General features: G+C 39.3%; 5 protein-coding genes across 7 annotated transcripts; 3 read left to right on the forward strand and 2 right to left on the reverse strand.

Moving 5' to 3' along the window:
• The first annotated feature begins 124 nt into the window (after positions 1-124).
• On the forward strand, positions 125-8,863 carry Vps15 (vacuolar protein sorting 15). Of its 3 annotated transcripts, XM_071793388.1 has the most exons (17): positions 128-297; positions 707-887; positions 972-1,115; positions 1,414-1,568; positions 1,644-1,834; positions 1,959-2,701; positions 2,865-3,173; positions 3,313-3,696; positions 4,043-4,369; positions 4,597-4,926; positions 5,018-5,183; positions 5,281-5,394; positions 5,483-5,675; positions 5,795-5,960; positions 6,042-6,312; positions 6,421-6,751; positions 6,847-8,863. In XM_071793388.1, the coding sequence occupies exons 1-17, from the start codon at positions 206-208 to the stop codon at positions 7,061-7,063; spliced, it is 4,314 nt and encodes a 1,437-aa protein (XP_071649489.1). In that variant the 5' UTR covers positions 128-205; the 3' UTR covers positions 7,064-8,863. The 3 variants fall into 3 exon arrangements, with proteins under 3 accessions (XP_071649502.1, XP_071649489.1, XP_071649493.1); XM_071793392.1 differs by lacking the exon at positions 128-297 and having other exon boundaries at positions 751-887; positions 1,031-1,115; XM_071793401.1 differs by lacking the exons at positions 5,795-5,960; positions 6,042-6,312; positions 6,421-6,751; positions 6,847-8,863 and having other exon boundaries at positions 125-297; positions 5,281-5,393; positions 5,468-5,609.
• A 2,159-nt stretch (positions 8,864-11,022) lies between these two features.
• Positions 11,023-15,400, forward strand: LOC139821993 (neuronal calcium sensor 1-like). Its single transcript, XM_071793477.1, has 6 exons — positions 11,023-11,972; positions 12,073-12,436; positions 13,089-13,480; positions 14,045-14,375; positions 14,665-14,863; positions 15,141-15,400. Exons 3-6 carry the CDS (start codon positions 13,360-13,362, stop codon positions 15,186-15,188), a joined length of 699 nt encoding a protein of 232 aa, XP_071649578.1. The 5' UTR covers positions 11,023-11,972; positions 12,073-12,436; positions 13,089-13,359; the 3' UTR covers positions 15,189-15,400.
• Positions 15,100-16,425, reverse strand: Sec20 (vesicle transport protein Sec20). Its single transcript, XM_071793492.1, has 3 exons — positions 16,234-16,425; positions 15,651-16,065; positions 15,100-15,588 (listed from the first exon to the last, which is right to left on the reverse strand). Exons 1-3 carry the CDS (start codon positions 16,312-16,314, stop codon positions 15,401-15,403), a joined length of 684 nt encoding a protein of 227 aa, XP_071649593.1. The 5' UTR covers positions 16,315-16,425; the 3' UTR covers positions 15,100-15,400.
• A 378-nt stretch (positions 16,426-16,803) lies between these two features.
• Idh3b (isocitrate dehydrogenase [NAD] subunit beta, mitochondrial) lies at positions 16,804-19,639 on the reverse strand. The gene is made up of 6 exons (XM_071793466.1): positions 19,491-19,639; positions 18,718-18,777; positions 18,444-18,653; positions 17,814-18,205; positions 17,523-17,712; positions 16,804-17,392 (listed from the first exon to the last, which is right to left on the reverse strand). Exons 1-6 carry the CDS (start codon positions 19,530-19,532, stop codon positions 17,162-17,164), a joined length of 1,125 nt encoding a protein of 374 aa, XP_071649567.1. The 5' UTR covers positions 19,533-19,639; the 3' UTR covers positions 16,804-17,161.
• A 940-nt stretch (positions 19,640-20,579) lies between these two features.
• On the forward strand, positions 20,580-24,535 carry Lost (methenyltetrahydrofolate synthase domain-containing protein lost). Its single transcript, XM_071793452.1, has 5 exons — positions 20,580-21,137; positions 21,403-21,788; positions 21,975-22,321; positions 22,393-22,636; positions 22,870-24,535. Exons 1-5 carry the CDS (start codon positions 21,122-21,124, stop codon positions 23,254-23,256), a joined length of 1,380 nt encoding a protein of 459 aa, XP_071649553.1. The 5' UTR covers positions 20,580-21,121; the 3' UTR covers positions 23,257-24,535.
• Positions 24,536-26,293: the final 1,758 nt, after the last annotated feature.

Below are 26,293 nucleotides of genomic sequence, written 5' to 3' on the forward strand. Positions count from 1 at the left end.
TTACAGATACAGTGTGCTCCAAATTCAAATAGCTGCGCGGCAGGCATGCCTGCGTAAAAATAATTCGAACGTAAAGAACCCTAGGTGCACGTTGGATCGCGGTTGGCCGCACTGCGTTCGTAACGTGCAAAAAAAAAATCGGGAAAAATGGACGACGCGAGTGAGCGTATCGCTTTTATCTGAACCCCTCGTCTTGATAGCAAAAATGGGCAATCAATTAGTGGGCATCGCGCCCAGCCAAATATTTCCGGTAGAGCACTATTTGACAGATCACAGTGATTTATTATTCGACGTGAAGTAAGTAACTCAAATCGAGTCACTCCACCTTTACGCGTGTTTATACGTACTCTGCCAAGTTGAACACTGTCAAGAGTACCTGTCAAGCCGCGTGTTCGAGTGGTATTTGACGGATAAAAACATGTTAATTCTTCATGATATTTCCTACACTTGCAAGTAATATTAGCAGAGTAATACGTCATATTTAGGTGACTGTGCGAGGTTTCCTTTCGACTGATTCTCGCACGATTATATAGTATTGAGAAGAATATTATGAATAACAGATCAATAATTGACATATGTACACGTAAAAAAGTCTATAACATTTATAAAAAACTTGGGAATATCATTTAGAATAAGTTATAATTATGAATATAATATTATCGCGGGTTTCAAGCTGTTGATTTACAAAATTCTTCGTCGTCCGCAGTTTAGGAAGTACTAGATTCTTCAAAGTGGCTCGGGCCCGCAGTCTGGAGGGGCTGATAGTTGTAAAAGTGTTCGCAATTCATGACCCAACATTGCCATTATCTACCTATAAGGACAAGCTGGAGGAGATCAGGTCGAAGTTAGCCTCGGCTGTCAACTGCCTACCGTTTCAACGAATGATTGTAGGTATCTCAACATAGGAACATTGTTCAATTGTGTATAGCTTATTTAGAGCACGACTAGAATTAATTGTATGCTTGGATCAGCTCACAGAAAAAGCTGGCTCAATAATGCGGGAATATGTCAAATATTCTCTTTATGACAGGATCAGCACTAGGCCATTTTTAACCAGCATTGAGAAAAAGTGGATCACTTTCCAAGTATTGTACGCTCTTAATCAAGCCCATAAGGTACAGTGACATATGTGAATCATTTAACCCTCCCCGAGGCTATACCTTTTTTTATCTTAAAAATATCGGGCCCTGAATTTTTGTTGGGGTGGTCGCCACCCTATGTGGCCTCGAAATGTTAAAAAAAAAGAAGATATCTGTTCAAAATAGCACGCTGCAAAGAGAATTATTCAAGTTACCTATTTTGACTGAAGTAGCTTATTTTAATTGTTGTCTATAACTTTTTGTTTATTTAAGTAAAAAAATGTATCATTTCTGATTATAATTTTTAAAAATAATTGTTTTCCTTTTCCTACAGTTTGGTGTTTGCCATGGTGACATAAAATTGGAAAATATTATGATAACCAGTTGGAACTGGGTGTTACTCACAGATTTTGCCAGTTTTAAACCGACATATTTACCAGAAGACAATCCCGCGGATTTTTCATACTTTTTTGATACTTCTAGGAGAAGGTAAAATCTTCGCTAAAGCCATCCTCTTTCTCCTTTTTATTTTGATAAAGCAATCTCAATTTAATATATTTTCAGGACGTGCTACATAGCGCCCGAACGATTTGTGAAAACACTGTCTTCAGAATTGAGTAATACGTTGCTGTTACCAGAACAAGAAGTTAAGACAGGCGATCTGCATCCCATGATGGATATTTTTTCCGCAGGCTGTGCTTTAACAGAATTGTATAACGAAGGTCACCCACCGTTCGATTTTTCACAACTCTTGGGTAGGTATATAATATTTTTAGTTCTGTTTTTTTTTGTCGAATAAAAAAATGAATATGAAGTAAAATAAAAGTAAAATCCGGCTTTAACACGTGAGTTCTATTAATGTGGTGATAATATATTCAGCGTACAGGAACAACGAATATTCTGTGAGTAAGCACTTGGACAGTATAGACGACCCAGGAATACGCGAGCTGCTTAGGTCAATGCTAGAGAGAAATCCAACGAATAGGAAGAGCGCAGAGATCTATCTGTCTCAAACTCGCGGCACCATCTTCCCGGAATACTTTTATTCCTTCCTGCAGTCTTACATGCTCATTTTCTCCGCTGCTCCGATTTTATCACCGGACGAGAAGATAACGCGGTTGAAGAAGGACATTGGCAATATTATAAGTATACTAAAGACGGACGAAAGTGAACGAATGAAAACGAGCGAGACGAAACCCGCGGAAACCGCGAAATCTGGTCAATACGAGATTAATGTGGAATCGATTAAGGACGATTCTGGCCACAGCGAAGAAAATACGATGGTGGAAGTCGACAGCGATCAAAGTTCTGATAAGACCGATTTAAATCAAACTGACATGAAAAGTACTGTCCAAGATGTTGGCAGTGATATTCAAGTGGATACGGAACCGGAGAATAAATCGTCCGAAGATTGTAAACAAACGTGCGATGCAGAGTCCAAGAAATCAATCTCTACCTCGAGTGAAACTCTAGAAGGACTCGTTATCATAACTCAACTCGTTACATCTTGCATAAGAGGATTGCATCATTCGCAATCCAAGTTGCACAGTTTAGAGATATTATTAGAGCTGGCTGAAAATGTTTCTGATGAAACAATTCTTGATAGAATATTACCTTATATTGTAAGTACTAAAATACCAATTTTTAGAAATTTTTTACAAAAATCAGTATTATTTTATATGAATTTATATTTATTGAGCTAACCCTGAAAAATTGTTTGAACGAATTAACTGCATGTTTTATATTGTTAATTATTGCTAACATATATTTTTAAATCTTATCTAGTTCCATTTGGTTCACGATCCGGCGCCGCGAGTAAGAGTATCAGCGATACACACTCTAACGAAATGTTTACATCTTGTGAAATCGATACCATCTTCAGATGTGAACATATTTCCCGAGTACATTCTACCAGGTTTAGCGCATATAACTCAAGACGAAGCAGTTATAGTTAGGGCAGCTTACGCAGAGAATATTGCGTATTTGGCGCACATTGCTTTGCGTTATCTGGAAAACGCTCATCTGTCTAACTTGGGCAACAAGGAGGGACCAAAGCCCAGTTACGACAGCGAACTACAAACCTTGCACGAAATGGTATAGATATCTTCTACATTTTATTTAAAAAAGAAAAAGAGTAAAACGACAAAATTTTCGCTGAAATTTTTATTTGAACTAGAGCTGAAACATTGTCAATCATCCTAATATAATCCTCGTATCTTTATCTCTCATGTAGGTTCAACAATCTGTGTCCATGCTGTTAACAGATCCCCAAAATTTAGTGAAACAAACTTTAATGGAAAACGGAATAAACAAATTGTGCGTGTTTTTCGGAAAACAGAAAGCCAATGATATTTTGCTCAGTCACGTTATCACATTCTTAAACGACAAAGAGGATAAGGAACTGAGAGGCTCTTTTTTTGAATGCATAGTCGGTGTGGCTGCATATGTCGGTTGGCACAGTAGTCCGATACTAATGCCGCTTCTGCAGCAAGGTCTATCCGATCCTGAAGAGTTTGTAATCACAAAGGCCATAAATGCCATGGCAACACTTACAGAACTGGGTCTACTACATAAATCTGCTCTCTATCAGTTATTATCAGAAACTATGGTCTTCCTGGTATGTCATCGTTATGATATATTTGATAAATTATTGATATATATATATATAGTAATTCAAATTAGAACCTTTAGAAAGGTTTTATATAAAGTCCAGAACTATATTTTCTTATTGACAAGATCGGCAAGATTAAAGATATAGGATATATTTTTATTAAAATTTTAATAAATTTTAGAATTATTATTAAAAACAAATTCTCTTCTTTGCAAAATTTACAATTTTTTAAAATTAGATATTTAATGATGAAAATTAACAAATTAGAAAAGAAACTTTTTTTAAATTTTTATTAAAGAATACTTTGGTTGAATTTGGAAGTACTATTGATGTACACAGCCATTTTTTATAGGTTCATCCAAATCTTTGGATACGTCATGCAACCGTCGGCTTTATATCCGCGGCGGCGAGAACTCTGAATGTGGTGGATGTCCAATGTAAAGTTCAGACAATGCTTCAACCATATCTGAAGCACTCATTGATCCAAATAGAAAAGGAGATTTTATTACTCGAGGCACTTGTTCCTCCGATATCCAGAATAGTATACGATTCCGTGGTGAAGTATAACGATGTGGAGGAATTATTCCAAGTACTTGAACACAAGCAGGCTGCCAGAGCAAAAGTCATAACGGGTGTGGTACCGCCACAATACAACAACATGAGTACCTCCTTAAGAAATGTATGTAACATTTATTATATTAGCGTATATCTGATTTTCAAAATAACATTTAAAAAAAATTTTGTTATATTGCAAGAAAATTAAATTTTAGAATAAAAATATAAAGTAATGTTGCATATTGCATTTATCGCGCCTTCAGCGAGAGAAATTTGAGCGAAACTACATCGTTCATTATTGCGTGTGACAAAGATTTAATTCAAAAAGATTCACAAACAGATCCTTTTTAGCTTTTTAGGCGACTGACTTCGGAATCGATGACCGAGGCAGTTGAGGATCAGTTGCTGATCATGAAGCCTCACTTGATGAAGATCAACAAATATCGCAATTCCGCAGAGTCGAAGCAAAATGCTATCAAGTCCGTAGATGGCAAGTTGGAGTTGAGTCCAGTGAAGGATAGGATAAGACACCACGTCGTCGTATTATATCCTGATACTAAGGGAGACTTAACTCTCCCGCCATTCAAAAGATTGGACCGAAGAACATCGGAGACCGTTGGCACATACGCAACGATGAATCAAGAATGGCGCACGATGTTTGCAGCTCAAGATAACACTCAGGTATTACAGCTGACAGTTGATTGAGAGGTCTTTCTATATCGTCCTGCTGATTATATTGTTTGCAATAATTATTCTTATATTATTGCTACAGCATGCTATAGTTAAAATGTCAGACATGACTGGAAGCAGTGGTAGCCCTAGTCAGAGCATACACAGCGGGGACATCCATTTATCTCCGCATCATTGCCTATCAGATATGACCAGCATTAATTCTCTCATGAACGATCATTCGCTTCACGAGCGATCTTACATACAATGTAAGTGAAATTAAGGCGAATATCAAAATAATAATATGTAATTTTTGTGTTTTATAAAATTATAGAAAAATATTAAATGATCGTGACAATTTTGCAGATAGGTGTGCACCTTGCCGATTAGAAGTGCGGCAATTAACGTACCGAAAGCAAGAACAACACGCAGCAATATTAAGAGCAAAACGTTGGGCTAACAACGTCGCCTGCGAAGCTGGTAAATAAAAATTGGATCTCTGTACAGATTACATCATGCTGTATGATTATTATATGCTTTTTTATTCATTATCGATATTGGCTAAAAGGCTCCACATCACTGCCAAAGGATTGGAGGCCCCGAGGAATTCCCGTCGCGCATCTTCACGAGCATCGAGCAGCAGTGAATAGATTGGTTTCAATACCGGATACTAACCTGTTCGCGAGTAGTTCCTCCGATGGATGCATCAAGATTTGGGACGCCAGTAAGATGGAGGGACGAAATATTGCTAATCGTTCTAGGTATTGTTTTTCTCTTCCAGAACACTTATACGTTGAAGATTTTAACTAATTTGTTATATCATTTTCAATTTGAAGCTTCGAGTTATGTAGTATTTATTTTTTTATATTGCACTTTACAGGCAAACGTACATGCACAGAGGAGGTCCGCTGGTTGGTTTAACTGTATGCGACCAAGGGCAATCTTTAGCGAGCTCGGCGAGCACATCCGGGACGGTATTCGTACTTCGGATTGAGCCAAACTCCAGTAAAATGAGTTTGATCGGGACTCGTCAATTGGATCTCCAGGTGATTAGAGATTTTTGCAGTAATATAAAAACTTGATACACAGGAATATTAAAGACATTTTGTTCGCGATTGATGTAACAGGAAGAAGGATGCGCTGTCGATCTTCAGTATCTAGATTCTGGCTCGCAATCGGTTCTTGTGTACGCCTCTTTGTACGGATCACTGGTAGGTTGGGATCTACGATGTCCCGGCACAACGTGGCGCTTGGAAAACGATTTGAAGCACGGAGTCATCACGTCGTTTTGCGTAAACAGTCATCAGCAATGGTTGACCCTCGGCACGAGCTCGGGTATCCATACCTGTTGGGACTTGAGGTTCCAACTGCCGATAACAAGTATCAAGCATCCAACAGGTAGCTTATCTCGCCGATGTTATCTTCCATTACTTTATACAAATGATATAGTTTAAAATACTTTCTATCGTTTTAACGATGCCATTCTATCGTTTCTCATCGTTTCAGGTGCCAGAGTGCGAAAGGTCATTACGCATCCAACGGAGCATTCGTGGATAATCTCAGCGGTGCAAGGTAACAACGAGATCTCCATGTGGAATCTGGAGACCGATATTCGACAGATGGTTCTGTGGGCATCAAATGCTCCACCGTTGAGCCGTACTCAAACCGGCCACACTGTATGTGCCATGTACACCGGATCCATCGATTGCTCGGGCTTCCTTCTGGCCGGCGGAACCGATATGCGATTACGCTTTTGGGACTTCAATAGACCTACCGCATCCTATGTCGCTCTGCCCGCCGCTAACGATGTCCTCACTCCAAATTCATTGGCATACGAGTCAGTGATCGAATATAAAATTAATTATGTCGCTCAATATATATATTCATCGTGTTCTCGCATAATAATGTACGATATTGCTTCTCTGTTTACAGTTTACGTTTGATAGACGGAACGAACGTTGTGCAAGAAGTATTGGTGGACGATGATTCTAATCCGTTGTCCGGAAGTGATGCGAGAGGAAGAAACATGGAGGATAGCGGTCCCGAGACTCCACCCTCCGGCCAGCATGACACAATCTCTGCTGTGGCCATGTCGAACACCTGCATTCTCACCGGTAGCACAGACGGCCTGATACAAGTCTGGAAATGATTGTTCTTCTCGCTCCTAAATATGATTCCAAAGTTCCTCGCACAGGCGACAAAAGATTTTACCAGTGCAATGCGGAATTTCTCCCCAGTAATAACGAAACTATTGTGATCCAAGTAAGGAATAAGTTATTCTAGAATTCTTCAGGTAAATTCTCCAGCAATGCCGGACAGTGATCGTAGTATAATTTATTTAAGGACAGTCGCGCGGAGGAATTGTGATGGCGGTATAATTATGATACCATGATATTCCGTTTCGGCAAAAATGACTACATATTTTTTTAACAATTCCGTGATTGGCGACAGGACTTAGTGAAAGTTATGATAAACACTGCTTCCGTATTAGTAAGATGATAATTTGCAGCTTGCACAGTTTTTCTTGCAATTTTGCAAAAGGTAAAAACCTTGTCTTATTCAAAGTTTATACGAGCTCTTTCCCGCTATATGAGTAATCTGCTAATCGACTTTTCATATTCTTCCACAACAACTCTAAATTAATTATTTCCATATTTAATTGAATCTAAACAGATCTATTTTGAGTAAATTTCTCACTTGCATCATCTGGGTTTGATTTTTATTTCTTGTGACACTTGTAGTTTATTAATTTTTTCCAGAAAGGTTGTTTCCTGTCTTTTCAATTCTTAAAAAACATACAAGAGAAGACAAGACATGTCGCCGAGACGACAGGTCTCAGTGGAAGTTACGATGGTATCATACTTATATCACTGTGCAAAAGAGAAAAGCTAACTCTACAAATCAAATATATTTATTCCTAGATTCGTTCACGTTTATATAATTTTGAAAAAATTGGAAATTCCCTATTTCTACATATAATTTTATACATTAACTATAGGTAAATACAATTCTCTTAATTGTATTTAAATTTAAGCTGTATTTATATTGTTCAATTTGCTTGGATAATGTTAAGACGTCTGTTATTGCTTTCTTGAGCCACAAGCATCAACGTACGCACAGCACCGCCGTGCTGTACGAACTCTGTGATCCTGGACTGTACATAGAGCATGTAATATACATGATATTTAAGACTACCAATGATTACAATTGCGCTGTGGGGGCGTGCATTTTTTTAAAAAGAGTTGAACGTAAACTGACATTATAATGTAACATATATGATGTACATAGCTTATTTTTATATGTAAGAAAGAAAAAACAGAAAGAGAGCTATTACCGAGTATTAGACGAGTTTAGAATGTCGATGTTACACAGATCGATAGACAAGCCTTTGAGGTAATTGTATCTAAGTTAGTAGATATTTAGCGGGTCCGTATACGCGTACTATAAATTTAAACACTGAAAGGTAAGAAAAGTTGCATCAATGCGAAATGACTTTGCAACACAGTGGAACACTCTTACGAGCATAGAATATCCAAAAAAATAATCTATGAGCTATATTTTTTATAGCTCTTAGCTTTATTTTTTGGATTATCTATAGACCGTTAAATTTTTTTCACTCTGATACAAAGTTACTTTCTGCAATGCGATAAATTTCGTAGATTTTCTTTTTTTTTAACACACGTGTGAATACGGACCGTGAAGCGAGGAATAATAAAATTCGCGTACGAAAGATGCAATGCGCGAAACAATTATCTCTCGCTTCGTACTTTACGCGATGAACGCGTAAGTAGCTGTATGTAATCACGAATATTTATGTATACTAGTTTGCTAGTATTGTCACACACGGACACATACGTACACGCAACCACATTGACTGAAATACTCGTAACCGGTGGACGTATATTGTCTAAAAACTACGTTGTTACAATAAATTCATATTTTTAACGCACGATGCGTTTCTCGCTTACGTTTGGCACGACACAGATCCGAGAGTTGAACCGAAAATTTCCTTTACCACGGACAGACAGGCGCGGCGGGATAAGGTACGCGTCCCGGGAACGCGTACGTATCCGGATTTATGGTCCTGCAGATCTGTTTCCAGCGCTCCTTACCATCTCTACCTTGACGATGCGGGTTGTTTGCGTAGTATCTGCGATTTTGAGTGTCGTACGAGGACTGCTGAGGGAACCATAGATCGAGCCAAGGTATACAAAAAGCAGAATTGACCAGCAGCAACAGCAGGATGATTAACTTCATTTTATCTGTATCTTCTAAAAACTGCGGACTGCGGTCATAATCTCGTAATAATATCCTTGTGATGATCTGGAAGGAGAAAGAAAGTTATTTTCTATTTTTGTGAGTATTTTTTTCAGACTCTTATGTTAAAATTTGATCGTTCAATTTTGCATTATATTCACGTCTAGTATATTATGTTTTAATATTTCTAAACTGAAGTATAAAAAATGTCTAAAGCTAGAAAGATTAGTACATTTTTTAGTCATCTTTCGAGCTTGATATTTTTATAAAAATACAATATACATATCTTTATATTAAAGAAAAAAAAAACTTTATTGAAAATAAATTTCTAAAGTAGAGTGGAAAAATTGTTCAAGAAGAGCAAAATTTCTCGTTCACTTACACTCTTTTGGAATTTACTTGATTTTTTTAAGTTGCCCGTTTCTCTCATTATAATTGAAATTAATATTGTGAAATTAATATTCTTACATTATTCAGTTTCCTTCGATCTCTTTGGTATCCGTGATGATGTAGGATCTATGGTAGAACACCAAGTGAATGTCCTGCAAATAAAGAATGAAAGTTCTATTGGAAGTAACGCTCGCCGATTGTACCACTACTGACAAGTGTCGCAGCTCACGGTAGTAAGCACCAAAGTGGCTTAAAGACAGGGACAACGCGCGTTCACGCACCAAAAAACCGTATAATGAAAACGTCGTTGCGTCACGAGCTCAAAGTTTTCTTATCGCGCCTTTCACACTTTCTGAATTGTGGAATTAACAACGATGCGCGACGTCTTTCCTAAAATATTCGTCTTACTAATCGCGCTGTCATCTGCATCTGTTTTTCAATCGTACAAAATAATGGAAAATGATTAAGATCACCTCTGTAAAAATGACGATTGTTAGAACGTGGATATAATAATTGACTTCTATCTAATCGCAAGCAACTGTAACAAGTGCACTACCGCAGTGGAGAGATGCTGGATGCTTACCGCTGTTTTATATGCCACCGGCCTACCGCCCTACCGCTCAGAAAAATATATGCGCGGCTAATGGTGAATCTGCGTTGCCTTTTGATGAAGGAACTCGGGATAGTGAATGGGAGAGTACGTGTTCGATTGACTTCAGTAAGAATATGCAGTAGTCTTTTATGATCATGTATTAAAGGGAAGAAAATGGCACAAAAATCTGGCTGAATCTTGATTTTACAATTCATAATTGATATGTAATTCTATTAGAATCACACAATTGAATCGATAATTAAATACATTAACAGAATTATTTAATTATATTATAATTTTAATATTTTATTTAATCACAGACAGATATTCGATCTTCAGTTTCTTCAATCATAGATTTTTGTATCATTTTAAGATTCCTTTCTTCGATGTCTCAGGATCACCTATCTGAAAGATATTAAGCATTTCGAATTTATATATCCAAACATACGATCTGTATTACGATATTTTGCATTACAGATTCCCAAGTTTTCGATTTGCACTCATGATCGAAGCTTGAATCACACTGGATTCTGGATCCTTCGTTGTTTTTCTATAAGGGGATTGCGATCGAGCTGCCGAAGAGATTTTATATTCCAGCGAGTCTTCCGTCTCTTCACGATTATTTCCTCGATTTAGGATTCTGCACGTGCTGACAAAGTGACGCACTCGCTCGCGCGCCTCTGAACTTGGGGAAGGCCCTTTCTCACTCGCGTTTTGATCGTTGTTTACCGCGATTTATATGCAACATTCGTAACTCTTTTGCTCCCTCACTCGCGCATTCCGCGCACGCAATATCGTTTGCGGGGAAATACAAGGGAGATGGATGAGATACTGATACCATCATAATTACTCATTTGCCCGGTATGCCGCATCCTATGATAATGATATTTTCACGTGACTCCTTGAGGCATAGGAAGAAAGAAAAACCCTGTGTATGCCGACGCTCGGAAGACGCAGAAATGGCTGACCGCATCGCGATTGCGTATCAGAGATCGGATACGGTTCCTCCGCGGATTAGCATTCGATGTTTAATTCATGGATCGCGCTTTCGGAGCCGCGCTCAACGTAGGCGTATATCCGCGAAATCCGGCACTCTGCATAAAATAATAATTTTGCATAACGTAACGCGCCACACCGGCGCACGTGCTTGCATGTCGTTGCGTGCACTCGATTATAAAGTGCACCGCACCGGATGAATTTCGCGATGTGCGTTTTTCCTCCAGAAGATTGTGAAAAGGATCGCGTGACCCACATTATAATATGCAGCCTGCACGGACCGATCCGCGCGCGCGATATATTCCATCCTCGCGTACCCGACTCTTCCGCGCTCGCGCCCAACTTTATTGGGAGTTGCTCTACATCCGAATATCGTGTCAAGGACGCTGCTTGCGCCGATACCGAGGACCGGATTATCTTATCGGCGAACTTGACACACTTTACGCACCGCGAAACCGATCGCGCGAACCGAAGCGCAAGTTGCCCTTTGATCCCTTGGGTTTTTTTCCCCGATATGTTTCTTTAAATATTTTCCTAGGTAAAACGCTTATCATCCCTGTATTATTTTATTATCTAACAGTAAGCTACATTTAATTGGTCGAGATAAGGATTCAAGAGGAAATTTTAAATTCACAGGAATTTGAGAGAAATGACAATTAGTAGTTATAAACATTATTTAAATGTTTCAATGATGCAGGGTAGGGTAACATAGTAATCCGACGTTTTTCCTTCCAGCTTATTATCCCACTTGGAAGGAAAGAGATCATTTCCCTGGTGCAATTATAGCATCAATCCACGTCGGTGCAAATTAGCCCTTGCAGTGGTAAGCAATTGCAGTGGATACAGCACTTTTCCGTTCGTTATTCCGCATCTTACATGAAATCTTTCTCAATCTCATTCACATTGCACGCAACTTCTTACAGGAAAGTGACTACAAGATACTGGTAATCAATCTTTAATTACGTAATACCGGCTGTACGTCGCATAAAAAGAACTGGGTTATACGTAAACAAATAACTCGGATTGCCTTGAAGGAAATCATTGGGAGCTGATAGGCCCATTTATCGAGTACGATACTCGTAAATTGCAAACGACGAGGTCAATCGCTTCACGCCAACTGCATATGACTGTCCTTACACTTGACGGATCACGGATCCTTCCACGAAAGGACGAGCTCTCGAATTATGGACCATTGAGCAACGGGGCTCGATTTGCTCTACCGATTTCCTATTACCGTAATAGTCGGTTTCCAGTCCACCCGACTATTAATAGCGTTTGGCAGAGAAAGTATGTCTATTTTCCACACAGATGCTCGCAATAGACGAGCGATTTTTTATTAGCTCATTCCGCACGAAATTGAATTTAGAGTTACAAAAGTAGTAGAATTATAAAATTGTACGTACTTATGTATATATATGATTACATTTAAGAATACTTTTATCCAATTTCGACGCCGTACGTGATAAACGCGGAAAGCACGTGCAATGTAAAGCTATTTAAGAGACTCGCTTTCATCTAGTGACTCAAACTAGTTTGTGGGTGGAGGAAGTTTTCAATGCATTTGAAAATATGCGATCAAATCGCTTTCCGCGGAAGCTTCCACACCTCTCCCGCTTCACTCTCGCGAATTTTTGGCAAGAAATGCTTTCTCGAAGAAGCGCGTTTGCGGCTTCTATCTCCTTCTTTCTTTACTTCTTTTCCAAGAATCCATCTCGAATCCGCCAGATCTGACGTTGAAATTCGGGTCGGGTCAAGTTGATCTTGTTCTCATTAATTGTAACAGTGATAACACGTAACTGATATCGTGATCTGGCAAATTCAAAGATTCGAATATAAAATAAATGTAGAAGGAGAGTCGCTTAGAAATTTGAACCGTTAATAAACATACGTAATTACAATTTATATTAAAAGAGATCAACTGATTATTGCTGTGATCCAGGAAAAAAATTCCTGGAGATGAGCCGGATAAGGCGTCAGACACGCCTAAAAACATCCGCGAATATGCGCTCGCACGTCACTTCTTGTTGGGAGATTTGCAGACACGCCGTGGTAAATCGTCTAAATATTTGGCTACTGCAGACTTCATCAAAACTGCTCCGTGCAGTCGACTGCACCACATGCGTCAGTTTCGTTTCGCTCGACATTCGCTGAAAAGCGTTGATCACTGTCAAGCTTAATCTGATCTCACGTGTCCGTCGGAGTCCCTTCGAATGTCAAATCACGGTGGTATCGATGGCAAAGATAATTGCGAGTCTCTTCGCCGACCAAGTCTCTCCGTAAAGATGCAACGTAGCCTGAGAAAAATGAGCAAAGGCATCAAAAAAATTACCGGTAATGATATCCGATTTGAGCGGTACACCTAGTTTAGTTTTTGTAACGCTAGAAATCGCCAATTAATTAGCCAAATCGCTCGATTAGATTAGATAATAAAAATGTAATGTGTACAATTAAGTAATTTTGTAAGTAGAATCTTAATAGTGCCTTTTTAGTGACAAAACTAATGATAAACATCTATTTTTTAAAATAATTTTTTAAAAATAATTTCATGATAGCTGTTAAATGTGTAAATAATCAGTTTAATTAAATGATTGTATGACAATTATTAATTTCTTTATTGAAAATTTTGAAGTATAAGAAGGAAAAGAGAACAAAAAGTTAAAGTGAATAATTTGCAATTTTCCAATAATAACGCACATTTGGCATTAATTATAAAAAAAAAATCCTCTGAAGTGTACCATTAATTTAATTTTTGTTACAATTATAGTGTTTATTCTTGGAATATAATTGTAAAAAATTTCCAGTTCTAGAATTAAAAGCTTGAAATTTTCAAGATTATTTCGAGTGAATAAAAAATCAGCATGAATATCACTGTCTAACTTGAACACGTTTTCGTAGAAATCATCCAGGAGGATGATAAACATTCATCATACATCTTCCCCGAGCAACTGTCCGCCTTGACCAGTCGCACCGGGTTTTCGAAGGATGAAATTCGTAAACTGTATCGCGCCTTCAAGCAGCTGTGCCCCAGAGGATGCGCGACGTCCGGCGACTTGAAACCCGCATACGCCAAACTGTTTCCGCTTGGCGATCCGGCTAGATACGCGCAGATCGTGTTCAACAGCTTCGACCGAGACGGCGACGGCATCGTCAGCTTCAGCGATCTTCTCGGTGCCATGACATTGATCATCAATGGCAATGTGGACCAAAAGCTTTCCTGGATATTCGGGTGAGAGTTTATCTCATCCTCGATGTTTCTATTAATATAGTGATTTCGTGATAATGAATTTAGAGAAAATTGTAGACGGTATTTTATGAGGAGGTTTAATTATAGAGGAATTAGAAAACAATGTTCTATATATTTTTTCGAATTAGAATCAATGGAATTTTAAGACTAGACTCTTTGATCGATTTTTTTTAAGTCGATTCATTCTCTTCGCTGAATTATAATGATCACGAACATGGCCAAGATGACGAATGTAATACACAAAATACACAAATCCTTTATTGCCTGTCAGGTTCTACGATCTGAATGGGGATGGTTGTATCACGAGACATGAAATGTTGGTCATAGTATCCGCGATTTACGAGATGGTGCAGAATACGCGGACTATCCAGTCCGTGGTTAACAAACAGGTGGACAGGTTCTTTGAAAAGATGGATACGAACAGAGACGGCTTGATCTCAAGGGACGAGTTCATGAGCGGTTGTAAAAATGTACGGAAATATCCCACTACGTAAGAATAACATTATTCGCATTTAACACTAGAAGGACCTTGTTCAATGAAATCTCTTATCGGGCTTTTCTTCAACAGAAAAGCTACAAATATTTTTAAAATCGATATCGATAAATGTTAAAAATTAATTTATAGCTGTCTTGTTATTAAACCTCCTAGTGTTAAAATTCAGCACAGTAAGATCTACTTTAATGGCAGTAAATATATATAAAGATGTATGTGTACCCAGAGACTTCATTAATTCTATTTTTTTACAGGATGCTTTTATATACAGCCAGTTGTTTTTATTTAACAATATCTGGTGATGGGATGAAAGTGACCTTAAGAGATTAATGAAAATAATTTATACATGAAACTATTAAAATATTTATAAAAGTTCACCCTTTTTCCTCTTTCAATCTTATGAAGAGTACATATAATATATATCACATTATTTCCCCCAGTTTCCTTATAATACAAGATTTTGCATTTACGTTATGCCAACAGTTTGATATCATCTTAAATAATTTATACATGCTCAGAACAATCTTTTTTGTAGGATGTAAAATACGCAGGCGAGGAAAAAGGCAAATGCCAATGCGAGCAGCGCTTTATCGGTGACCTCCCGTCTACCGTATTTACCTAACAGCTTCCCTGAGTGCGCTATAGCTTGTTGTTGATGCTCCAACTCGTCCTTGGTGCCGCCGACCTTGTCCGAAGATGTCACTGAAACAATAACCGATCCGTAGAATTGCGGCACTTGCTATTCAACGAAATAGAATACTTACACAGACTGTCCAGCGTGTCGGCGCTTCTTTGAGTCGTTTCGGCCAGATGCCTGGAGATACTGAGAAGCTTGTCCGTCACTTGGCTGGACGCGTTCGTCAAGCTCTGCTTGTCGTGCCGTCTACGGAGAGCGTTTTGCCGCTCCTCCGGCATGGAGAACAGATTCTCCCTCGCCAGTTTGTCGATGACACACGCGCTGACAACGTTGGCCTTGCGGAAGGCCGCCAACGAAGTGTTCAACTGCTCCTTGTAACTGTCCACGTCCGACAGCAGCTCGGCCCTTTTCTTTCCATTCGTCTCGGTTTCGGCGATGGATTTCAGGTGTTCTATGGAAGATTTCAAAACCGCTATCTTGGCTCTGCCCTCCGCGTTGAGCTCGTCCAGCATCTCCAGCGGCCCACTGCATTGCTGTATGTCCTTCGCGGTAAACAGGTAATTTATTAAATACCGATCATCGATTAGACCTGTTACAATATAATTCGTGATATATTTTTTGCCACTGCCAACAGTGCCAAACATAGTCTCGCTATGGATCAACATTGAAATTAGGTTATATTCTACTTACCACGACGATTATATATTTACCTGTATTAAAGCGTTCACTTGAAGCTGATATTTAACGATGTCTTGACGCGTTAATTCCACCGCATAACTGTTGGGATCCATTGACAATGCGAGTTACTTCGCTTTTATGTTATTTCCTGATTTTACGGCGACATACATACGTGCGATACGTAGGTGAAGACTCCGATTGACTCCGATCAGCTGATCGCATGCCAAGCTGTCAATGGACACGTGTAACTGAACGATATGCTCCTTTATTGTTCGTAATTTCATGGATTTCTGATAACTGGAAATATTACTCTGTAGGCGAATAGCACATTTTTGTTGTGTATTGATATATTACTTATTTATATAATATTGCATATTTATATATTCATATAATTATTATATTTGTCGTATAAGGTCATTTATTTCACAGATATCAGGAAAAAAAGATAGAAATAAAACAAATCAGAAAATATATCTTAATTACTGTCAGTGCTAATTTATCACAGCTTTTAACACTTTGCTATGAAACGTAAAGACTGGTAAAGACGCTCGTCTATATTGTTATTTCCAATTATGCGAAATAAGGAGAACTTGTGATTTCAATAGGATCTACAAGGTAGCGTAATTTATTATACACAGATATGATACAATTTTGCCTATTTTGATCTATTATACAGCTAATTATGCAGTCCACGCGTCGCAATTGAATTTTTGCGACTTAGCGATTGCAAAATACTTTGGATTTCCCCTTGTTCGCAGAACATACGGGAAGTCACGGTTGCAAATACAAATTTGCACATTTAAAGTTTTCTAAAATGATACAGCTTTACAAATTTTATGACGCGTAGGTGAGTTAAATATACTCTATGACGGGTGCGGCACTACGTTTCGCACAGTCCAGATAAAAATGAGCTCGCGACGTAAGATCTACGTCCTTCTATGTCACACAATTTTTTTTTCGTTAACGCAGGCTGTTTATCACAGCGGCGACGAAGTCCGACGTCGAGCTTTGCCCGCCTAGATCCTTCGTGAGCACCTTTCCGTCGTTCAGCACGCGGTTCAACGCTTCCCGAATCTGCTCGGCGTAACGTTTGAGATTCACGTGGTTCAGGAGCTTCACCGCGCACAGCAACATCGCCGTCGGATTCGCGACGTTCTTGCCGACCGCCTCGGAATACGTGTGCCTCGCACCCTTTCGAAAAATACAAATCTTAGCAACTTGCGCTTTAAAATGGGCGTAAGTCAAGAGTTCTAGAGATTCTTTTTAATATCAACTATTTCTTATTTTGCATAAACAAAATCAGAATGTATTTGCATGTTACCGGTTCAAAGACGACACACTCGGCGCTGTAACTGGCACCTGCGACGACTCCGGCACCGCCGACCAGACCGGACGCGAGATTATCCACAATATTTCCGTACAAATTCGGCATTACCATGACATCGAACTGATGTGGATTGGAGACCATCTGCATAGTGCAATTGTCGACGATCATCGTCTCGAACGTAATCCTGTTTCGTTAGAGAATAGGAATATAAAGTATACCGTGCAATAATTTCGTAATAAATATTTATAAGGGATAATCAGACGACGTGGAAGTTATTCCAAGTACCTTGGGTACATTTTGGCAATTTCTTGACACGATCTGAGAAAAAGTCCATCGCCGAGCTTCATTATGTTAGCTTTGTGAACACACGTGACTTTCTTGCGGTTATTCTTTACGGCGTAGTCAAAAGCGAATTTCGCAATTCTTTGGCTCTTAGTGGCAGTCACGATCTTCAAGCACTCGACCACCCCTTTGACAGATTCGTGCTCGAGCGCGGAGTACTCCCCCTCCGTTTGTTCCCTGATGATGACGCAGTCCACATTCTGGTGACGCGATCTGACGCCCGGCAAGGATTTCACGTGCACCACATTCGAATACAGGTCCAGGCTCTTACGTAATTTCATGTTCAAGGTCTGCAACTCTCCCGTCATCGAGTGATCCGGAGTTGCTAGAATCCCCTGTCGCACAAAGCAACGCACAGTTATATCAAGTTACAAAATTATCGTTATCTTTCAGCCACACACTCTTTAAAAAGTTCGTAGTTCACTTTCTCTGATAGAAAAATTTTTATATTTTTAATTATATACGTTTTAGATATTAACATCAAATATCTCACTGAACTACCTATCTGTATATATACCAAATGAAAAAATTGAGTATATTTTATCGTTAGTTTTAGAAGGTACATAATTAGACCTTTAGACAAACTCGGTTTCTAGCGATACTGTTGGAGACTTGCTCCAGAGGTGCGCTCAGGGTTGGATTCACTTCAGACAAGAAGTAAGGTTCGAATTCAACCGGGACATCCGCAGCTTTGAAAACACTTTGAACAGCAACCACGAGCTCTGGTCCAACGCCGTCTCCCGGTATCAAGGTACATTTCAACTTTCCTTCTTGTTCGACTGTCTAAAAAGAAGTAGCAGGGTCACCCATGAGCCTGATTACCAATTGGAGAATAAGCAACGCTCACCGATTCTTGCTGCCTAATTGTTCCTACATGCAGCGCCCTAACTGTGCTCTTATGAGCAGCCTGCAAACACAAAAAGCGAGATAGAAATATAATATTATAATTTATTAATTATATCAAGGTTCACAATTCCCTATAAACAAGATACAATCTAAATGTGATATATTTTAGATATAATACTCAAAATACAAACGCATCACATTTTATGCATATGTTATGAATAATTAGTTATTTAAAGAATTCAAAGTAGCATTTATTACGCTTCTGTTTCACGTGTAATCTTTTTTCCAGAAAATCTAGAATATCCGGACAGGATTAATCCTCTTAATTGACTGGAGTCAATCTGGTACTGTTCACCACGCTTTTTCATCAACAATCGGCTCCTTCTTGCGTAATCAGGGCCAATTTATCGCTTTTCTTTTTTTGACAAATAACAAGACTACTCTGATTAAATAACGTGAGCAGGCGGGCGTGGGTGTTTGCCCCGACCGACGTTCACCAATTTGCGCGCCGACGGGAGGTGTGGAGGATCTGCGTTATGCATCGAGGAGCGAGCTTGTGTTTTTGACAAGCGGATGCGTCTCAGATAAAAATAATCACGGTATCAAGACTTGATTGCGCGATCGTCTTCCTCGCCGTGCCCGCCGACGGAGCGGCTACGTTATTCGTCGTACGGTCAATAATATAGTCAATAGAACTTATACGCTTTTCTTGCGATTCGCAGGTGCGACGGGATTCCGGAGACACGGAGCGACGGAGGAACGTCGGTGATTTACCTGGGAGAGCGCCTTGCAGATGTTTCTCGCCAGCAAAGCCATTTTTCACGACGGAGCCGAGCGTCGACTGCTCGTCTGCTCGTCTCCCGCTCCCTCCGCGCTTGCTCGCGAATCGCGAACGCAGGGATGTAATCGCGTTCGAAGTCGCCGTATTAATTTGATCTAATCTGTTGATAAACCTGAGGAACGAACGCTTCATCCTTGGTGGAAAAAGAAAAAACGCTGATTAAAGTAACGTCTTCACAAATCGTTTTTTTTTTTTTTTTTATAATAAGAATAAAACAAATTCCAATATAATGTATTAGAATTAGAGGAAAAAAAGTGATTGATTGAGCCACCATTCATATACCAAACTGAGGAAAAAGTAAAGGAGAATGATGGGAAATAATAAATCAATCGTTGCACTAAAAATTAGAAGATTTATAAAAGGCGTCGGTCAATTATTATTTATAAGGGAATCGATCGTTTAGTTTTAAAGAGGCTTAATTGGTATCTTATTTATAGTATAGATATATTATTCGTCTGGTACTTAAAAAACACTCGTACGTGAATATGTAAGAGAAAAATTCGACATTCCCGAACAGCGTCCGTCACTGTTCAGCCGTCACGTGGACAATGTATACGCTAGTAACTTATATATTTCTGATTATTCGCTCTTTTTCAACGTCCATTCCGTATACATTCATCTCGTTTAATAAGTAAAACGCATAAATCAGGTTTATGGCAATTTTTTTGTATCTTTTGTTTTTCCTCCTTTTCTCCACAACATCCGTCTTCTTTTAAATGCGGAATACAACGTGCTGCTATGAGAAGTTAGAAATGTTAGAGGTATCGTAAGGACGACAGGAAAGCAAGGAATGCGAGGATGTGTAAGGATGATATGAGGATATTTTCGTGAGGATTAAACTGCAATAAGGGCTGCGATCCGATTTACACTCATAGCGTGTAATCATCGTTCTGTCTTCAGCTGCGGTCCACTTGACGCTACAAATGCTTTGAACCGTTCTTCCTCTCCTCCTTTCTTTATTAAAAGAAAGGAGAAGAGGAATCCTTCGAAGCATTTGTAGCATCAAGTGGACCGCAGCCTTCGTTGCACACATCGAATATCAAACGAAGACAGACTGATGCGCTGCTGTGAGCGTGAATATCGGACCGCAGCAAAGTGAGCGAAGGAGAATCAGCTGATCCTCGAGCAGCAAACTAGAGAATTAGCGGCCGTAACTCCCTAGTTCTAGGCTCAAGGATCAGCTGATCCCGTCTTATCGCCTCCTGGCCGCGATCGTCGACATCGTGCTCGAAGCGGCGCGGAATAAACGCATCGAGATCCCGACGTTCGTCACATTTCTCCGGCGTTCTCGCTTCTCGCTTCGCGAACGGTATTCGCGCCTCGACGAGGGACAGCCGGATCCCTAGAGGATTACGATGTCGCGGAGTTTGCGGGCGTGGTGCCGCGGTGCCGCGTAGAAATAGATACGAAGAGGTGGAGAAGGGGCCGCGCGTGAAACGGGATAAATCGTGCGGTCTATTTTTGCGGGAGGGACCTCGCGCGGTGACGCTACTTGGGATCTCTCTCCTCCGGGTCCCTGAACCTTCGCCCCTGTTGAGATTCCCACTGACGAGAGCCGGTCAAGATGACGGAGAACTTACGTGAGTAATAACCTTCCACGGGATCGGCGCAACAGGCGTTTCTTTAATCCCCTCTGACGCGTTAGCCCTAAATGTCAAAGAGAAATAATTCAGGAATTTGCGTGTTTGTACACAAGAGACGTAGATGTATCTTGCGTGTGTGTGTATGTGCTTCACCATCTTGAAATTATTTTATAGATAGAAAGTACAAGAGAGAGAGAGTTATATGTTGCATTGTTGCCGTTTGCGTCAGCTGATATTCTCTCACGTTGACGATTTCTTGCAGCCGAGGAGGTAACGAAGTCGAGTTTCCGCCGTAAGGTATGGGACTACATGACGAAGAACGAGCTGGTGAACTTCCCAGTCAACATATACAAGCGTATACCGAACTTCAAAGGCGCCGCGGAGGCGGCGCAGCGACTGATCGACCTGGATGAATTTAAGAAGGCGAGGGTCATAAAGATAAATCCGGACAAGCCGCAGGAACCAGTGAGGTTTTTAGCTCTGGAGGCAAATAAGGAAATCATCGTTCCCATCCCCAGGTTGAGAACTGGCTTGTTCCTACATGTTACGCCGGTTGCCGACGCGACAAAGGAACAGCTGAAAACATTGGCTTCCATGCGCGGTCTGGAGCAAACGGGTAAACCACTTGGGCTAGATTCCCATATCAAGGTGAATATTTCACACATAATTTAAGAATAATTTACTTATTAATGGATAACGGATAAATAATGGATCAAAATAAATTGACGCCATTATCTAGATATTTTTTTTTACGTTGCATAGATTTACTTTGACAACGATAAGGACATTAACTTGCGATTCTAAACATTTATTTTGCATTTGTTATTTATTCAGGTAGATCTGGTTGTGCTGGGATCTGTATGCGTCAGTCGGGACGGATACAGGCTCGGCAAGGGGGAAGGTTTCGCGGATCTTGAATTTGCGATGATGATGAAAATGGGCACGATAACAGAAAACACGATTGTTGTCACGACAGTGCACGATTGCCAAATCGTAGATCACTTACCACCGCAATTGTTCAAAGAATATGACGTGCCGGTAGATATAATTGTCACTCCGACACAAACTATCTACGTAGAGTCGAGACTGAAGAAACCGTCTGGCATTCTGTGGCATATGCTTAGCGAAAGAAGACTCAAAACCATGCAGGTATTACAGCAGCTCAAAGAGATGGATGAAAAGTATGCATTGAGTTGCCTGACTCGACATTAAGTAGGCTATTTCGTGTAAATACACGGTTATTTTTTCGCAGCGATGGCAAAATCGTAGTCCTGAAGGAAGTCGATTCCGACGTGGAGACGCGCCATTACATCAAGAATCGTGTTAAATATCCGAGAAATAGGAAGCGCTTCAATGCGAAGAGAGATGTGTCCAATACAGAAAACATCGTGGAAGGCGAAAAGGATAAAATTGACAAGCCGCGCCTGCCACGAAGGCGAACGTATAAGAAGCCAAAAGTCGAAGAAGAAAGTAATCCTCCCAATGCTGAAGTACAAGTAAGCGCCTTTCACATATATTGAGTTCAATATCGAGTTTCAAATGTATTGTCATATTTTTATGAATGAATTTAATCTCTCTCTCTCTCTCTCTCTCTCTCTCTTTCTCTTTCTTTATTAATCTAAAGTTTACATGGGTTTAATTTTAAAAAAATATTTTATTTATTGATTTATAACATTATTTCTATATATCATCTTTTTCTTTATAAATAAATCTTGCTTGTGCGTTATAGACGAAGGTAGAGAACAGCGCGAAGAATGCGTCCCGGCGGCGTAAGAATCTTCGTGCTAGAACGAAAACGCATATCGACTTCTCGTTGAAGCTCTCTAACATCTCATCCGGCGTGAGAGTCCGCGATCTGAAGAACGCTCTGCTGATGCGTGGCGTTAAACCGAGTGAGATAACTTGGCAGGGCTACCGTGGCATCTGTTATCTTCACTTCAGCAAACTCAGGAGCGAAGCCGCTCCGCCAGATCAGCCAGTTCAGGTAGATTCGATTGTGGCGAATTTGCAACAGCTCCGAATCGGTGAGTCCGTGAACGACGAAGAGGGATTCATATACGTAGAACCGGCGAAACCGATTTCCAGAATTGAAGTGACCGATGTGACAACCGTCTAAACGTTTATCGAAAAACTACATCGAACAGGCAATTACGTAACAGGTAATTATTTCTCGGTCGTTTACATTTCGACGTCGAATGTAGGGATGGACGTCTTCCAAAGTCAATCCTTTTTCTATGAGAATTTTGTCACGTATACTGACAATGAGGTGTCTCAGACAATGCGCATTTCTTCTCAGTTATAAACTCTAATGAATTTCGTCTGTAAAAAGTGTAGCAATATTTAATTAAAAGCTAAAATTGGCATTCTTTAGCTTTTTTATCTAACTTTCATTGTTTTGTCCATTAATTTAAGAATCACTTTAATTAATAGCCATTAATTAAAGTGCACTTTAATTAATTATTTAAGTGTTCTTTAAAATTAAATGAATTAAGTGGACCACGCAACCAAGTATTTATGACAGTAATGATAGACCATAATTTAAATTGCTAATTAAATTTAATAGCTGAAAGAAATTGCGCAACTTTTGGGGCATACTGTACCTTAATTTTTTTTTATAGACATTAACTTGAATACTTAAAGCACACGCATTATATATTAACGTTATTAACATGCGTTTCGTATAATTTCACATTAATGTTATTTTACTTAAATCTATATATTGGAGTTGTACTTGCGAATTACTCCGAATACATCGACGAGGATTTGCGTTCGGTTTAAACTAAGATGTGATATATACCTAGTGTAGTGCGAATATTAATATTTAATATTAATAATGATTACAATTAACATAGACATACCGCATATTTTTGGTTGACGATTTTATTTATACATTTATATTAATAAGCCGTTACATTTTGACGAGAATATATCGGGTAACTTTCCAGTAAATTCGTCGCAACGCCCACGAAATAATCTGTGATCAAAAGATACTTAGGAGTAAGATAGTTGGTCTATGGGGAGAAACAATAACAAGCACAAAGTCGCTGAATGGATTGAGAGATAAAAAGATCATCAAAATTATATTAGATCGGTATCTTCGCGCTGTTCCAAACCAAAATATTTTCTTTTATTTGTTAACGGTTAGGTTTGTAATTTTATAATGTGCAATAATGTAAATTGATTATTGCATATTAGATTCCCTCTGATTGTATGAAATTGAGGATAAATGAATCTTTGTTCATTAGTGAGAAGTGATTCGGATAATTTGGGCAAAGAGTTAATTAATCTCTTCTAGTCTGGAACCATTAATGAAAAGTCAAAAATATTTCTTTTTGGCACAGATTAATATGTACATAAGATACAATATGTGTGACCTAGAATTAAAAAAAAGAAAATTACATACCCCGTAGATACGTTGACTGTTGTTGTGTCTCTTCATGGAGTAGCAAAACTCGTTGTGAATTACTATTTTCATTTTCTGCAAAAATATGAGTTGAGATTAATAGATAGAGTAGAATGCATATCTGCGATAATATCTGATGGTAATCATCTAATGTTATGGACTGATGACAATAGTTTAAGTGTGTCGTTTATAAAGGACATCCGAGACAGATGGAAATGATTAACATTTCTTCATTGTTTAAACAGAGAGAAAAAATACTCTATTTTTCTGAACAAAAAAACACACGGACATACACACATATGTATACACGCGCATATATATTCTAAAAAAAAGGAGATATATATACAAATAATATATTTTCATGCTCTAGCCGCTTTATAGACATGTTGCGGTCTTCCATATATTGCCATTTGAGCGTGCAGGGAAAACAATAGGTGCTTGCGTGTCGGCTGACAAAACAGAGAAACGGCAATACTTTGTGATATTAACAAATATGATTTATTTACTTTTATTGTTTCTAATCGTGCCGGTGACGTAGAACTTATGGTGATTGTTTCTACGCGCAATAGACTTTATCTCGCTATTACTTACATATATATATATATATCATGTATATAAATCTTGCGTATATAAAGGAAACGTTTCTTTTTATCAAATCTCCGTCCTCGTGACTTTTGCGTAACTCCCGCTGCTCCGATTATCCGCATCCAAAAACGCAATCCTCCCGATAATTCCTGGGAATAAGTGTGCAAATTTATAAGTGTTAAACAAGTTGCAAGTTTTCATTCGCTTGCCCCTTCCTTGCCCCTAAATATAAAACTTCCGCGGCTGAGAGACGTCTAATGGTTTTATCTCGGCGAAAGTAGGCCAAAACAGCTCGTACACAAGTTTTCTATTGCAGGTCTCAAATCTCTTTGCTTTTGTTTGCTTGCGATTGTTTTCCACACTGCGAGATAAGATTAACGAGCGACGATTACTTACCCTTCGCAGAGGCGCGCTTCGTTTTCCTTTTTTTTATCGAGAAGCGTGGGAAATGAAGGAATTAAGGCGGTCGTCGCAGAAACGCCTCTCATTTTCCGTCAGACTCCGTGGTTTGAAATTGCATTAGTCTCGATTGAACTTCCCGATAAGCGTCTCGCGGGAGTTTACCGTCACGGACGACAGCTTTTCCCCTTTAAGCGGATGAAATGAAATTTATGTATCTGCCACGCGCATGTGAATAAAGCGATCGCGACACAAGAGTCTGGAGATCGAAATATCTTTCCGAACAAGATTAAAAACAAGAGTAAAAAAATGTCGTTTTTTTTCCATCAAAGAAGCTTATAAGCTAAGTGTAATTACAGTTTTTATACGGTCCTAGGAGAGGTAGCTCATTCTACCGTAAAGAGGACTAATTTGCGAAGCGCGTAAAGGCAATTAAAAGGGAAACGACGGGTCTTAGGGTTCCATTAGGTTGAATTTTCTTATTTAACGGCGCCTTTATCGCGCAAAAGGCTTTGCCACGGCTTTCATCGGCCTGCAGAAACCAAACTGCATTATCTCCTATTGGATTTCCCCATCGAAGACCGGCGCGATTGCCGTTCTCTACCCCCCCGCTTCGTTACACTTCTCCGTTAAGAACCACAACTGTTCGCGTCGGTATTATTCCGTGGAGAGCTATTAATCCTTTCGCGACCGATTGGCAGGTTCTAAAGAGAAAAAATATAATCATTTTTCTCTCGAACGAATAAATATATTTTAGTCGGAAATA

Source organism: Temnothorax longispinosus, chromosome 1 (genome assembly GCF_030848805.1).
Source record: "Temnothorax longispinosus isolate EJ_2023e chromosome 1, Tlon_JGU_v1, whole genome shotgun sequence".
NCBI classification, from domain to species: domain Eukaryota; kingdom Metazoa; phylum Arthropoda; class Insecta; order Hymenoptera; family Formicidae; genus Temnothorax; species Temnothorax longispinosus.

Coding starts and splice junctions, on each gene's coding strand:
- Vps15 (XM_071793388.1), top strand. CDS start 206: ATGGGCAATCAATTAGTGGGCATCGCGCCCAGCCAAATATTTCCGGTA. Junction 3,174..3,312: donor TACAAACCTTGCACGAAATG/GTATAGATATCT, acceptor TCTCTCATGTAG/GTTCAACAATCTGTGTCCAT. Junction 5,395..5,482: donor CAACGTCGCCTGCGAAGCTG/GTAAATAAAAAT, acceptor ATTGGCTAAAAG/GCTCCACATCACTGCCAAAG.
- LOC139821993 (XM_071793477.1), top strand. CDS start 13,360: ATGTCAAATCACGGTGGTATCGATGGCAAAGATAATTGCGAGTCTCTT. Junction 14,376..14,664: donor AAGCTTTCCTGGATATTCGG/GTGAGAGTTTAT, acceptor ATTGCCTGTCAG/GTTCTACGATCTGAATGGGG. Junction 14,864..15,140: donor TCATGAGCGGTTGTAAAAAT/GTACGGAAATAT, acceptor ATTTTTTTACAG/GATGCTTTTATATACAGCCA.
- Sec20 (XM_071793492.1), bottom strand. CDS start 16,314: ATGGATCCCAACAGTTATGCGGTGGAATTAACGCGTCAAGACATCGTT. Junction 16,066..16,233: donor AAGTGAACGCTTTAATACAG/GTAAATATATAA, acceptor TTTACCGCGAAG/GACATACAGCAATGCAGTGG. Junction 15,589..15,650: donor CGACACGCTGGACAGTCTGT/GTAAGTATTCTA, acceptor TTATTGTTTCAG/TGACATCTTCGGACAAGGTC.
- Idh3b (XM_071793466.1), bottom strand. CDS start 19,532: ATGGCTTTGCTGGCGAGAAACATCTGCAAGGCGCTCTCCCAG. Junction 18,654..18,717: donor CAATTAGGCAGCAAGAATCG/GTGAGCGTTGCT, acceptor ACTTCTTTTTAG/ACAGTCGAACAAGAAGGAAA. Junction 18,206..18,443: donor GAAACCGAGTTTGTCTAAAG/GTCTAATTATGT, acceptor TTTGTGCGACAG/GGGATTCTAGCAACTCCGGA.
- Lost (XM_071793452.1), top strand. Junction 21,789..21,974: donor GGCTAGATTCCCATATCAAG/GTGAATATTTCA, acceptor TTATTTATTCAG/GTAGATCTGGTTGTGCTGGG. Junction 22,322..22,392: donor CTCAAAGAGATGGATGAAAA/GTATGCATTGAG, acceptor ATTTTTTCGCAG/CGATGGCAAAATCGTAGTCC.